At 35.0% G+C, this 14,685-nt stretch overlaps 3 protein-coding genes across 3 annotated transcripts; 2 read left to right on the top strand and 1 right to left on the bottom strand.

The window, feature by feature from the left end:
• Positions 1-21: 21 nt before the first annotated feature.
• On the bottom strand, positions 22-9,306 carry Patr-1 (Protein associated with topo II related - 1). Its single transcript, XM_066401833.1, has 15 exons — positions 9,168-9,306; positions 8,261-8,426; positions 7,772-7,956; positions 7,525-7,717; positions 7,224-7,351; positions 7,126-7,168; positions 6,828-6,961; positions 5,429-5,607; positions 5,207-5,351; positions 4,987-5,151; positions 4,717-4,937; positions 4,479-4,653; positions 4,267-4,424; positions 1,910-2,048; positions 22-1,852 (listed from the first exon to the last, which is right to left on the bottom strand). The coding sequence occupies exons 1-15, from the start codon at positions 9,222-9,224 to the stop codon at positions 1,586-1,588; spliced, it is 2,355 nt and encodes a 784-aa protein (XP_066257930.1). The 5' UTR covers positions 9,225-9,306; the 3' UTR covers positions 22-1,585.
• On the top strand, positions 2,290-4,092 carry LOC136416414 (uncharacterized). Its single transcript, XM_066401570.1, has 3 exons — positions 2,290-2,620; positions 2,671-2,917; positions 3,065-4,092. The coding sequence occupies exons 1-3, from the start codon at positions 2,324-2,326 to the stop codon at positions 4,069-4,071; spliced, it is 1,551 nt and encodes a 516-aa protein (XP_066257667.1). The 5' UTR covers positions 2,290-2,323; the 3' UTR covers positions 4,072-4,092.
• A 178-nt stretch (positions 9,307-9,484) lies between the features above and the next one.
• Positions 9,485-10,595, top strand: Ufc1 (Ubiquitin-fold modifier conjugating enzyme 1). Its single transcript, XM_066401517.1, has 4 exons — positions 9,485-9,642; positions 9,763-9,894; positions 9,949-10,116; positions 10,500-10,595. Exons 1-4 carry the CDS (start codon positions 9,520-9,522, stop codon positions 10,584-10,586), a joined length of 510 nt encoding a protein of 169 aa, XP_066257614.1. The 5' UTR covers positions 9,485-9,519; the 3' UTR covers positions 10,587-10,595.
• Positions 10,596-14,685: the final 4,090 nt, after the last annotated feature.

Genomic DNA, 14,685 nt, shown 5'->3' with positions numbered 1-14,685 from the left:
AGAAACTAGACTAATCCTTGATTTAAATCTAATCATATCCTTTTATTATCTGCTCAGACATGACTTATTTCTACTTAGTTTTAAAATAAGCGATCATAATAAAAAGACGATATCCTTTCAACATATTTCGATATCTTCAAATTACCTAAACGTAAAAAAATAGATAACCTTACGTAAATATTGAAGACGATGTTCCCAAGACGCTGCTAAAAACATATATATTTTCGCGGCTGGGAATGGCTGCAAGACCGATTTGCTCTCGCATATGAAACAAATTGAATACCTACAAATATGATTTTTTAAATCAGATTATACCTCCTTGAATCGTCTCGGGGAGAGCACATCGGGCTTTGAATATCTATTAATAAAATAATATTAAGTTTACGTTATTTAACCAATGAAATCACATTTCTTTCATATATCTACATAAAGCCAATCGAAAAAAAAACACATAATAAAACATAGTAACACAGGGTTGCGTTAATTTAAAATTATTTTTATAAAGGATCCCATGTATATGACTTCAAGAAGACTTTCAAGATCATTTTTGGTTATGCAGGGCAGAAATAAAGAAATTATGACCATTCAAGTAAAATTATAATTCGAACAAATTACCGCCGCACCCGTACTTCTTGGTATAGATATTTTCCTATCCGGAAAAGTTTGATACTAATGCGGAAAGTGATACTTTCCCTCACACAGTTGCAGTTGCCGGAACAACACTAGGCGGAAGTCAGGCAAGTAGCCGAGTGCAAGAAAGACACTTTTTGCGCAAGTTCAGAACAGTATTTTTTCTACTATCAACAAACATTTTTAAATGATTACAAAAGTTCTAAACGAGAAAATACTAGTTCCCTCACGCCAATACGTGTGGGAAAGCGTCAATTAAGCAGGGCAGTAGACAAACATTTAACATAAGTGTCTCTTTGTTTTCACTCATATCAAACCTGATTTAAACCGGCATGTTCTTACAAATCATGCGAATAAAAACAACATAATCTAGTTGAATGGAAAACATATTTTTCGAATCCCTGTTCCGATCCGGTGACACGACACCAAAACCTCAAATAGGTGCGTAGTAACATGAATCACTCCGTAGAAATTATCAATCTGCATTCCTTCAAGACTGGTCAAGCCTTTAGGGAGAAACCATTACATAACTTGAAAACATATTTTATGGGACCTTTGGCTGGAATTAAAACTGCTTTGCTTTGCAACGAAAACTTACACTTAGATAACTCCCATAAATTAAAATGGCGAGGTTCCAATTAATGTCACTCTCAAGGAACGATTGATAAATTCTAGTTCCCAAAATTTTTTTTTGCAAAAAAAACAAGGTCAGTTTAAATCAACATTTGGCAGCAAATCGTATCCGATTTGTTGCCAAAATCCAACAAACCTAACAGAAACTTTCCATAACCATTGTCATCCTTCAATCACAATATTAAAACCAAATTTTGTAATAAAAACATCGCGAACAGCACAGCAACTGTAACCCTATACAGAAGGTGTTCCGATGCGAAACACCTTGTATATAGTAATCTCCAGAAAGCTAAAACCGCTTAGCCTTAACCAATAAAATCAGTTAATGAATATGATGTACGTCTACGAAATATTTTTCTAGCGTGGCCTTCTTATCCACAGTCAGTAGCTTAAACCTATCGGCGTGTTTCCTGAAAATCTCCGAAGAGATCCCCTCTAAGGGTACTGGTACCTTGCTGACACTTTCCGCATGTTTTGCCCAAGATATGAGGAAATTTGTCCAGTCATTGTGCTGCTTTTCTGTGGGATCTACGGTGGAGAATATGGTTTCGGCTCTAAGGAACAGACACACCATGGCTGACACTCCAAACTATGAAAATTATCACAAAATTATCAGGATATTATAGTAAAAACCCTCATAGCTTACTCTATTAAGCACGACGAAGTAAAGCGGAGCCTTCCCGGCGTGGCTCAGAGGCGTGCTCCTGTTGTTTTCCTGTTTCACTTCTTCAACTAAACCGGTTATCATGTCTATAATGTCTGACATTGTGCACGTTTGAACGAATCTGAAATAGGGAAAAAGCAAATATAAAATGAGGTTAATTCTCATAGATACATATATAAAAATAGATAGCTAATTTTCAGCAAAATTGCAGTGATGTAGAGCGTTTTCTATACAAGACCCCCACATCTCCCAGCAAACAGTTATTCCCATATTCATAACTTCTTATCGAATCTTGACCCCTATTCCCTATTACAAAGCAGTTAACTTACAGTTATAACAGATGGGGGCTTATTTGCCGCGATTACTAAACGACCTTAGTTTTCTGTGAACACTGCAATGTTCGAACTATATGCGCTCACTGCCGGGGTTTTGCTGCCCACAGGCATCTTCACTTTTCTTTACTTTTTACATAAATCTAAGACCAGTTTAAAAAGCACCAACTTATGGACCCTGATTTTTGAGAGTTTAGCCACAATTTTGCTCGGAGTGTTCTATTTGTGCAGTGCGGTAATTTTATCCCGGAGTTATAATCGAGCAGATGAAGTAGGATTTGTGAATAATATCGAAGATCTTGCAATTATTAATGAGACTTTGATGAGAGATGTGGAAACACCTGTGTTTTATTCAGTAGAGGTAAGTTCCATTTATTGAGTTTAATCCACTTAATAATGTTAAATATGTAGACTGAAGATCCGCCTCTGTCGGAACACAGTAATGAAATTGAGGGAACGAGAAATAACAAGATCAAAGTCCAGGAATTTCTTCAAAACTATCATGAATTAGTGAAAAACACTTTCAAAAAAATGCAGGAATATGAGGGAGAAGAAGCCAGAAACATTCATCGAAAGAGGTTTAAAAATTTAGTTGAGAAAGACGTGTTGGAAAATCAAAATTGTTTTTTAAGAACGTTCTTGTATCAGGCACTATTAGGTAAACTAATAAACAAAAAGGAGTTTGGGATGAAGCAAGCAACTTTGTTCAACTTTTAAGTAATAACAATGTGCAAAATGCTTAGAGCTCCATCCCAAACTAATCGTCAGTTTTGGTGACACACGAAACAGTTCAATCCTCTTTCAGTGTACTCCTTCATCACAAGCGCTCTCTCGCTGATCAACACTTGCCACATGTGTGAACAACCCCTTGAAGAGACCCCCAAACCTGAGCCTGAAACCTCTAACAAACCTGAACCTGAAACTTCTAACAAACCTGAGTCTGAGTCTCAGGCATCCGCCTCATTTGGAGAAAAAATTGTTGATGATAATTCCAGCCAAAATGCTGTCCCTGTGGGACCTCTGTTTGATGCAGAGAGCATCGGCAGTTCTTCCCCAAACATCGACGTTTTTACCGTGAAAAAAACTTCTTCGCAACGCGAATGGAACTGTCAAGAAAATAATGTTGTCAAATTTCAGCCAATACTAACGACAGCAGGAAAATGCTCAAGTATGCTGCTGTTACCCGCACTATTGGTCGGTTTATTGTATCTTGCAATGCAACCTCAGACTTTGCCCAATGAAACGAAGGTGGAGGCGGATTTGTCCATGTTTCTAGACTTTAATAACACTAGATCCAACATTAAGCCAGAGCTCTTCAATAAAAACCAAGAAACTGAAATTGATCGCATATTACACAATGTTTATAGCGTGATTAATAAGTTTCAAGACGAGCATAAAGACTCTAATATGCCTATATTAAGAAAGCAATACTTATATAACTCCAAAACAACCAATATGACTACTCAGTGCCAGGTCAATGAAACTTCCACAAAAATATTCGACGTTTTCGTGCTAATATTATCATTTTTTGCCGTCCTGTTCTATTCAAAGATTAAAGAAGTTAAAATGCCAAAAGACAACTGGAGCCTGAATATGAATAAGTGTATCGTAGCCTTTTTCGTGTTTTGGGTTCCCGAAATTGTGGAAACTTCAATGTTGAGATTGATCGTTCCGAGAGAACCAAATATTTTGTCTGCTATTTTGCTTTTTATCGGTAATTTGGACAGGGTGTATGCGGCTAAGAGGAATATTAGTATGTTTAAACATAACTTTCAGAAAATGAATGCTTTTGTTAATCCGGTCGCGGCTTAGTGTTATGGTATATGTTTTGAGTAATAATGTGTTTTGAAATGAAAAGTTTTTTTTAACAGTTTACATTTTCCTTTAGTTTCCCATTTTCCCAAAAAACCCTCTGCAGGACACATCTAATCATTCCGTTGGTCTTTGTAACCCCCAGCCTAGAGTAAATCAGTAAAATCTTTAAAAAACTTACTACTACCTACTTACTTTTTAAAATGCGGATAGAGCTTGGGCAACAGCGTATCCCCAGCCGTATCCCTGCGACCAGTTAAAGGCAAACTCAACAATACCTTACTCCATATATCTAAAAGTTGTGTCCCGAAGTTTTCCAAAGACAAATAGGGTAACAGCCTTAATAACAACATCTAGAAACCACAATCCACATCAGGAACATGCAATTTTAATCACTGCATAAATACCTTTCCTTTCCTTATATTAAGGAAGCTAGAGAACTTGTCCTCTTGAACAAATCCACTTAAAATTCTATTAATGTAGTCCAGTTCGTTTTCCACCACTGGCTCGCTTTCCAACTTAAACAGTCTAAGAACTTCCTGTTTTTGTTCTGGAGTTGTAGCTTGTTCCAACTCTCTTAACCTAAGAAAATTCAGCCAGTTTCAAGCAATTTAGACGCCAGAAAGTAAGGTATTCAAAAATTACCTTTGTTTCTGCTTCATTTCCCTCAACTTCTCCATGTTACTTAGATACAGAGGATTGTTGATATCTTCAGCTTTCAACAAGAGTGAGTACAAAGCTTCAAGTTCCAAAAGATACTGTTTTGTCTTCTTAGAGTCTCTTGAAGGAGGGGGCAATTCTTGTTCTTTATCGGGCTGAACTACGTCCATATCAATTATCTTCCTCGGAGCAGTCACTGAGCCGCACTAGATTTTTCGCCCATATAAAATGAACTTTACACACATAGTAACTCACCTGTAATTTCCCTAAAGAATTCTCAAACTGCAACGGTGTATACACCCTGGGAGTTAAATTGTTTTCTTGTCTCTCACTATTCCTCCTCTGCCTTTGGAATTTATTATTCCTGTCATTGTTGTGGATATTTTCTTTGTTACTTTTCGATTTCCGCTCCTTGTAGATCTGCATTAAGTTGAAATATAATGGAAAAAGTTGTTTATAAATGATTAGGACATACAGTATAATAATAATCGTCGAAATACGGAGTTCCAGTATTTAGCTGAATCATCTGAATGTTCAGAAGCCATTGCTTGTCTTTGGGCGTCATCAGACCTGCGTATTCGTCTCTGTTTAGTTGCTCGTGTTGGTCTCTATTGCTATACCTAGATTTCGGATTACTGAACATTTTTGGACCAGAAAATAAACTTTCAAATTTAAGAAAAAATATACAATTGCTTACCTACTGCTTCCGCTATCATGTCGCACTCTCTGGCCGAGATTGAGCTGATATTGTTGTTGTTGCTGCTTTTGAGGCGAATATTGCTGCTGTTGCATAGGATGAGGTCTAGACGGTCCCATTATTTGCTGTCCCACGATCCCATGGGGAGGCGGAGGGGGATAATTAAACGGGTGATTTACCTGAATTGAAAAAAAATAGTGCGTATTAGTATGTCATTATCCAAAGACCTATGGTCACATGGTCATTTTGCGTTGTTACAGGATACTTTTTATAGTGGCAACAAATTTGTGTAAAATAACAAAACTTATGCCTTAACCTACAAACTTTGAGGCGGGTGTCACCAAGATGACCGCCGGCCTAGTGATGTTTATGTGTTTTGGTTCCTTGCTATGGACATTTGAATAAAGATATAGGTATACAGGATGTCCCAAAAATGACGGAATACCTCCGCACTACGTCTTGAAAGACTTTCCAAGGAATAAGGAAAAAATACCGAAAAAAATTATTTCATTGAATTATTAAGTGTTTGATAAATTTGGTAACACTGCCAGCGATTAAAAGGTTTTATGATGTCATTTTAATTACGTATTCGTTATCCGCAAATCCAGCCGTCGTATAACGGAGGACGGATGTTTTCGGTTTGGGGCTTTTTCTGCATAAAGTCGTGGTGCAGCAGCAGCTGCATTGTTATGGTTTTCGCCCAGCAAATGTCGGCATATTCGCGATTTGAATACATAATTTTTTTTATTACTGCCATTTTAGTATTTGAATTGACATTTTACAATCAGTAAACGTTAAACGCGTATTATATTGTTGCCAAGTGTTTTTTTAAGGTATTTTGATCAAATTTTTAAATTTTAGTTTTTTCATTATTTGAGTACTCAAATGCGATTTTTTTATAGGAATTTTTAAAAGATCCTTGTATCGTCAGAATAAAAGAGGCAGGGCTGAAAAATACCGTTTAACAAAGAAGTTACATCTTCAACTTTTCACACTTATATCTGAAGAATATGGTCTCAATAAATTTTTTTTGTATTTTTCCCGTATTGCTTGAAAGGTTTTTTAAGACGTAATACAAGAACTATTCCGCAATTTATGGGACACCCTGTATAATATCAATTAATTAAATCTATCTGGTTAGCATTGAAGTCTTAATATTTCTTCTCTTTCGCTTATTCAAATTTCAAGAAAATATAAGAAAAAAAAGAACAAGCTTCCTTATCACGCATGTTCATGGTGTAGTTAATGAATAATACAGCAAATGAGGAGCTTTCAATGTCATTTCTAAGGCTCTAATAGTATATGTGGTGCCACAAGGTACTACTAGTGAAAAGTAAAAAAATGTGATAAAGATGAGTCAAATTATAAGCCCATATTGATAACTGTTTTCGATACTCACCGGTAGTGGATAGGGATACCCCGGAGGACCGTTAGGATGCATCATATGATGATGGGGAGGCATCATTCTAAATCCAGGGTGCATCATTGGATGATTCATAGGGGGCAAATGCCGCATATTAGGAGGCGGTAGATCTATTAATAAAACCATAAATTTATTTAATTTGACCTATTTTTAAAGCTTCCTGAAAAACTAAAAAATTTCCAAACAATTGTTCAAAAATCCCTGAAGTGTATTTTTTTGCAAGGAACATACTCACTGAAACTTATAATTACACCTTCTTTCTTTAACTACTTACTTAAAGGTGGTAAACCCGGAGGTGGCAATCTAGCACCAGGATGCTAAAATTGGAATTTTATCTATGAAAAATAAAATTAGGTATTAGAGCAAGTTTACCTGTAACATGGGATGGTAAGGATGAACGCCATGAGGAGGCATAGACAACAAAGGCCTCTGCTGTCCCTGAGCATGTTGTAGATTAATCTGATTCAGTGGAACATGATTTTGTTGCTGACTGTGTAAATCTGGAAATATGATAACCAGGACATGCAGCTTTTTAATCAATTTTGGTAATATTATTACAAAAATCACCTTAACAAATTATTAAGTATTGCGAAACTTTTTAGATATTGAAGGATTTTCCTTGAACTTTCATCAAACAAAACTATCCATTAAATCTATTCCCTTTCACACTCACCTATTCCTTTCAAATCTACAGGCAATTTCTGTTGTTGTGAGCTTTTGATCAAATTCTTTTCCAATTCCTCCACAGTACAAATTTTACCCGGTTGCAGTTGAAAATTCATTGGGGGCACACTGTTGCCAGAACTACCTTTTGCATGGCTGTTTAAGTAGGAAAGAACAGGATTTTGGGCCGTTTGTGTCTCAATCTGAACCACATAATTTGCATGTTAAAACATGGTAATACAAAACTGATAACTTACAAAGGATTTTGAAGCCTTTTGCAACGATGACAGCACAGAATTATTGAAAACATCCCCATTTTTTTGGGGAGGATTGTAGGTCCAAACAGATGAATCTTTGGGAAATGTTAATTCTGTGGGACTCTCATCATCATCATCATCATCATCTGATAAGTCTTCTAAACCCAATCGAGAGAGAGACACATCTGAAAATAATGTCCAATTTAAAATTACATAGGAGATTCAAGAAATATGGGAAGTAATTATAGGACTAAAAAAATTATCTATTTGGAGTCAAAAACATCTCGAGAACCAGTTGGGTACAGAAAATTACTCCTAACCAGTCATTTGAAATACTTAAGAGCGCAATTTATTAAATCCACACTGGGAAGCATTTTGCTTTGAAAGAGAAATGTGTGCCATTGCAAACCTCTCTGTATTTATTTACCACACATACATAAATATAACAATTAAAACCTCATGAAACATTCACATAAAATATTAACTTACCCAGAGAATCACTGTGCTTTGAACTCTCATTGATCGCAAACTGCTCATGTTGCTTCTCCCAATCATCATCATTTACACAAGCACCAAAAGTCTCGTCATTTAAGGCATCATACTCTTCTTCATTTTCAAAACCATCATCGTCTTCCGGTAAAAGTGGTTCACCATTCTGTGATAAATATTGGTTAAATGTATAAAAGTATTGCTGCCAAAATTGTATTTGTTAGTTCAGATATCTCATCTAGTAGTATAAATGCCAAAAGGAAATAGGAATTATCTTGGGAATTTTTCTGGTACGGCATCTGAATATTGATAAATTTCTTATCTTATAAAAGATATTTTTTATGCACCCAACTAACCACCAGAATTTATATGGTGATACATTGCAATAATTCTATATAATCTATCAGTAATTAGGTTTATTCCAACAAACCCTAAAACATCTATTATATGACATAGTATTTAAATCATAAGTGGGACTTCGCCCATATCTCATAGGTACAGCAAGTGCGGTAATAAGTTTATCCCAATACCTTCCTGTACTTTTTTTAAAATGACAAGGCAATTTGTAAGAAAACCAACTCTTTAATAATTAGTGTACTTCTCACATTATTGAGCACAAACCTACAGAAATTTTGATAACAAAATGATAATGATCCACAGTGCTACACAAGTACTGTAGGTACCTGGAAGAAAATTTCAGTTAGGGGCCTCTCCCCTCTCTGGGCATTTCTTGAGTGCTTTTAAACTCTGTATTAATAACAGAAACTCCATTATCAGATCTGTATAGGAAATAGTTAGGAGAAGAACTTTAATTTCTGGACCTTTTAGACAAAATTTGGCAACGAACGGGATACGCTCTGGACTCAATTTTGAACCTTAAAGGGCTCCAATACTATTCCTGGCTTACCTTGGGGTCCAAATCTCCTTTCAGCGAAGTATCGAAATCAAAAAATGAATTTGCCATTGGATTTTCTTGTAATTTTCAACATTCTCATTTTACACAAAACAGAAAAACAATTTTCTCTTTTCTACTACGATAAGGATCTGTCAAGTGTTGATTATGAAGAACGTCAAATACGTCATTTTCCATATGGTCCCATGGAATTAATTTCTATCCTCGTTTAACGCCCAATACAAAATTGAAACACATAGTTTCTTCTTTCTGCGCAAAAGAAAACGAAGTTCATCAAAGGGCCTTGAGGTGTCACCTGTGACTTTGGTTGACTTGTAAATTTGAGGTTATACGACAAACAACAAAAATGGTAGACGAAACTACACGTAAAACTTTGAGCAGTATTCCGCTTTTGAAAACGAAAGCTGGACCCAGAGAAAAGGAATTGTGGGTCGAAAGACTCAAGGAAGAATACCAGTCTCTAATTAAGGTAATTCAAGAGGATCTCATTATTTCTTCGAAAAATTACACCTTAATGAACCCATATGTTGGCAAAGTCTCTTTGTCTCACAAACCCCATGAAGCATATTGCACTTGAATTTGATTCCAGTATGTCCAGAATAATAAAACTGCAGATAATGACTGGTTTCGCCTAGAATCTAATAAAGAGGGAACCAGATGGTTTGGCAAATGCTGGTTCTTCCATGACCAACTTAAATATGAGTTTGATGTAGAGTTTGATGTATGTAAACTAACAGTCATGTGCCCCATTAGGAGATTTGATGGTTTTTAACAGATTCCAGTAACATATCCAACTACAGCCCCAGAAATAGCCCTTCCAGAGTTGGATGGAAAGACTGCTAAAATGTATCGAGGAGGAAAGATTTGTCTTAGTGATCATTTTAAACCTTTATGGGCAAGGAATGTGCCTAAATTCGGAATAGGCCATGCAATGGCTTTGGGAGTAAGTGATTATTGGTTATTAAAAATGGTAAATGTTTCCAGGATAAAACAGTTGCTTTGATGAAATTTTAAATTTCTGATCAATACTAAAAATATATTTAAAAATTGGAAGCACCATACTCATCTCAGAAATAATTAAGTACAAATCAATTGGTCACATTGGTTACATTGTAGCTTCAATAATTAAACCATTAATCCTTCACATTTTGGTATCTTTATGGTTTTATTGAATGAGTTAGTGTAAAGTTGTAAATATTCACAGGCAAATGTGTATGCAATAATAAAATGTTAATTGACGTTTATGATTAAGTGAATAATTTCTTAACAACCTTGGCTGGTATACCTATTTGGTCTATAGTATGTATAGAAGGATTCTTTTTTCAGCTCGGTCCCTGGTTAGCAGTTGAAATTCCAGATCTAATTGCCAAAAGGGTTATACACTATAAAGAAAAATCGGAGAAAGAAACCTAATTATTAATTTTTTTATCATTGTTTTGAATATGAATTATATATAAGTTTAATTTTTTAATAAATATGTAGTTTATTTCATCTTGTTTCACTTTCTTTAAATGCCTCAAGTGCTCAATAATAGTTTTCGTGTTGATTATCAAGCCAATCCAACAAAAATGACCCTCAAAACCTTTATTTAATACGAAATGTGGTCAAATTCAATGCTTAGCAAGTGATTGACAATTCATCTGAAATGCTAATGTAATTGAATATCTATAACAAGATGCTCCTCCCAGCTCAACGTTCTAATACACTCCGCTTAACTCGCCCTTTGTGCATTTTGCGTTGAATTCTAATAACTACTTATGTCCACTTACTAAATGATAGAGAAATTACGTGTAGAAATGTATCCTGTTGAGAGTCTTTGCGTAATGAAGTTTTTTGATTTAACGAAAGAGGTGTTTCATTTATTATAAAAGTCTCTTCGTCATCTTCAAGAGCAGTAAAAAGCGTCGTGAGAACGCACCCACGGCAAGGACAATAATCATTTGTTTTACGTGCCTCCAAGAAGAGAAACTGTTGATTTAAATTGAATGGTAATTGCAATAATTACTGCACCGAATTAAATAATCATGTTCCTAGGAGGTTGTTTTCTTTTAATGCCTTTTCAAACGTCCTATTATTTAGAGATTTATTTGATTTACTACCTATAATAAAACGATATGATGGTGAAATTCTGCAGAGATTAATAAAATAGTGCCTTAAATATAAAGGCCGAAAAAGGATATTGGTTGTGCAATATAATATGATATGTGATGCACCTACGATATATTGATTCATGATGCACGCGAACTTCTCTTCGCACTTTAGCATCTTACTCTAATATAAACGGCCTCAGGTTATCATTTAATATCTATGCTTCCTTTCATTTTCCATCCATGGTGCCATGTTCGGCTAAATGGAAGATTGTAGATATTCACACAATATTCGTGAATTATGTCGAAACTGATGTTGCTTTATACTGTAATTATTACACCACCCGCGCTGCTGTCGTGATATTTTAGCAAACACTAAACACAAATTGATTTTTTTATTAGAAGGTACCTTTCGAAGACCATGAATTATGGTATCTTGTTGCGTCAAGCATTTTTCTTCAATGATTTCTTTGTAAATGATATCCTACAGAGATCATTTTATTAATACCAAGGTAAAATCTAACAAACATTGAGTTGGAGAAGTTTCGTTAAGACTGCGAGATTTCGACGAAAGAAGAATTGCCACACAAAATTTGATGAGCGATGTGAGCACTCGACCGCAACATATTCGATTTCTTTATTGAACTTGAATGCAATACGTAAGTAATAAAAATTCCAAAGTGAAGAATTCTCCAAAATAAGATTGATTTGGATCCATGACTTAATACCGTTCCAGTTATTAACCCACAAATTATGGTGAACTTATGGGCAAGAAGAATATCGAACACATTATATGTATATTGCACTCACATCACGCAATCCAATATACAAACTACATATACGAAAACACATATCATCATGATATACTGTGTTCCAAATCTATATATGTATGTGTTATAACAATACGCCAGAATGTTCTGTGTGTAGACTTGGTAAAAACGGAACATTTACTCTCTTGAAACATGTGAATGCACTTTACAATTTCTCATAAATAGTTTAAATAGCAAAACGCGGTTCAATTCCGAAATTCAGACCTTTATTAGCCTAAATTGCCGAAGTTTCAGCCAATAGGTCCCGTTTACTCATATATCTTCGCCATCACTCTGACATTAAGAAAAACGTATCGCTATTGAAATCTCGCGTAAAAGCCCCGAAATGCCAATTACCTATAAATTTCCGAGGCATGAATTTGAATTTCAATTAAACCGCGAAGGATATACCCATCACTTATTCATCTCGCATAATCTAAACATTACGAAATGCAGTTTAGCATAATACAACTTGCATTTTCGTTTGGTCACTGAGCCATGTGAAAGTACCTAAGATTGCAGTCGTGATCAGTACCTAAGTGATTAGATGAGGAAAATCTATCTCCTAAATGGGCGGTATTGTCAAATATGTCCAAAAAACACACGAATACATTAATATCTGAATTTCGAGGTACAGCAATTAAAAGGCAAATCAAATTGCCCGTGTCGAGCAACGACCGCTTAACTACGTCAGGAAGTACCTAATCTGGGCGAACAGAACTCTTTGACAAACTAATAGAATTACAGTTCAGTGTTTTTTGATTTATACGCATTCGTCGAAATTGATGACTCAGAGTCCATAATTACGCACCAACTGGCCCGTGAAAGTACATCATCACTCTTAAGAAAGTGTATACTCCTTTGACCTATTGCCTAGGAGGATAATTGAGCGCGGCTCAAACATGTGGTGATTTACTGGTGTTCCTGCTTCTATTTTTGATGTTTATAAGGCACAAAATATTGTTGTTATTGCCAAATATTATACGACTTGTCACAGAAGATCACCGTGTGGTAATAACTCGCCATTCTCTTTTAAAAACTGTGGTTTTGTAATGTCGAAGCTTAGATATTAGATGTAAAAGTAGTTTGAAAATGTACATATGTAAATAAGGATTTTTCCTTATAAGTCCATGCAAGTAAAGGTATGGGCATTTCAAAACTACTCTACTGGAGCAAAACCAGACAGAAGCTTACAAGGCATTTTGAACGGTAAAAATGTAGAACATAAAAAGCAGATGTTAAAGATAAAATTACAATATGCTCAGATTAGATCAAACAAAGAGTTGTTACATAAACTACCACAGGCAATTACCACATACCAAAAAAATTACATTTTATCTCGTATAACCCTTTGTTTCGCTTTTCAAATCAAACTCACGATTCCATTAAATTGTCGAGCCAAACTCTCTAAAAATTGCCCCCTAAGGGGCTTCTAGAGCTACTTTATAATGTACGCATAATGGCGCCTAATCGTTTCCACTAATTTTCAGTGGAATAATACCTGAGAAATAATCGTTCGAATCGATGGAATGGAATTCATTATTTATTTCTCTATGCTGCGTTTCATGGGAGGTGGTGGAGCTTTTCGATAACTGGAGAAGTTCGTAAAAACTTCTGAGGAACATAAAATCCAATAACTTCTCGAAATTAGAACGAAACTGATGAAACCCTTTCAGTGGACTTTAAAACTTTCTTCCACTGAGAGTTGAATCGTTGTCTAGTTCTTTTTCGAAAACTTCCGGTAAAATACGCACATCGCAAATGTCTAAGGATATTTTATAAGTTTAAAAAAAGAATTAATTAAGAATTCTGAAACTGATTACTTTTAGTACATTAATAAAGGATATTTATTTCTTTATTAGTTAAAACAATAAAACTTAGATTCATTAGTGCCCCAAAGAAATACAAGGCGAAACAAAAAGTAGGTTGCTTTCATATAAAAATAATTCAATAGTATTCGTTTGAAATATTGTAAAAAAACTCAAGAAATTAAAACTAATAATTCGTCTGTGCCCCTCTGGCAGTTACTACTACCCCACACCTTCTGGACATACTTAAAATTAAAGTATCCAATATATCCCTGCCTTATCAGTTATTTGGAATTTACCATGATACATATCAACAATAAAATATTTTAATACTGTGGTTTGTAAAAATTTGTTTATAAAAAATTGTTGTTTTGGTTTTAAAGTGTTTTATCTTATATTGCAAGCCACAATTTATTATTTTTAATTTTAAGAAAATACGTTACAAAGTAGTATCCCTAGACATTTGCGTAATATATATCTTGAATTTTCCAGTTTTTTCAACGCTTCCAAAAATTCTTCGGGTCATACAATTGGGAAACTTTACTAAAAGCTCTCAGAATTTTCCAGTTCAGGCCACATTTTCGAAAATTCCAGCATTTTCACACAAAACTTTCCTTTGCAACTTTTGAGGAATGATCTATGATCTTATCTTTCTTGTATCAGTTAATGGCTTGGTATTGGTATTCAGCCAGTTCCAAGTCGTAATTGTACGTGGCACCTTAAGTACATCTGGGAATTATTCCTATTTCCATATTTATCGAGATTAAAAATCTAATCTAGCTCGTGTTCTATGGCAATTATGACCGGT

Source organism: Euwallacea similis, chromosome 23, assembly GCF_039881205.1.
Source record: "Euwallacea similis isolate ESF13 chromosome 23, ESF131.1, whole genome shotgun sequence".
Classification (NCBI taxonomy): Eukaryota; Metazoa; Arthropoda; class Insecta; order Coleoptera; family Curculionidae; genus Euwallacea; species Euwallacea similis.
This window is presented reverse-complemented; position numbering and strand designations above follow the sequence as displayed.

Coding starts and splice junctions, on each gene's coding strand:
- Patr-1 (XM_066401833.1), bottom strand. CDS start 9,224: ATGGCAAATTCATTTTTTGATTTCGATACTTCGCTGAAAGGAGATTTG. Junction 7,352..7,524: donor TGTAGATTTGAAAGGAATAG/GTGAGTGTGAAA, acceptor TCATATTTCCAG/ATTTACACAGTCAGCAACAA. Junction 2,049..4,266: donor CTCTATCCGCATTTTAAAAA/GTAAGTAGGTAG, acceptor TCCCTATTTCAG/ATTCGTTCAAACGTGCACAA.
- LOC136416414 (XM_066401570.1), top strand. CDS start 2,324: ATGTTCGAACTATATGCGCTCACTGCCGGGGTTTTGCTGCCCACAGGC. Junction 2,621..2,670: donor CTGTGTTTTATTCAGTAGAG/GTAAGTTCCATT, acceptor TTAAATATGTAG/ACTGAAGATCCGCCTCTGTC. Junction 2,918..3,064: donor CTTGTATCAGGCACTATTAG/GTAAACTAATAA, acceptor ATCCTCTTTCAG/TGTACTCCTTCATCACAAGC.
- Ufc1 (XM_066401517.1), top strand. CDS start 9,520: ATGGTAGACGAAACTACACGTAAAACTTTGAGCAGTATTCCGCTTTTG. Junction 9,895..9,948: donor AGTTTGATGTAGAGTTTGAT/GTATGTAAACTA, acceptor GGTTTTTAACAG/ATTCCAGTAACATATCCAAC. Junction 10,117..10,499: donor GCCATGCAATGGCTTTGGGA/GTAAGTGATTAT, acceptor TTCTTTTTTCAG/CTCGGTCCCTGGTTAGCAGT.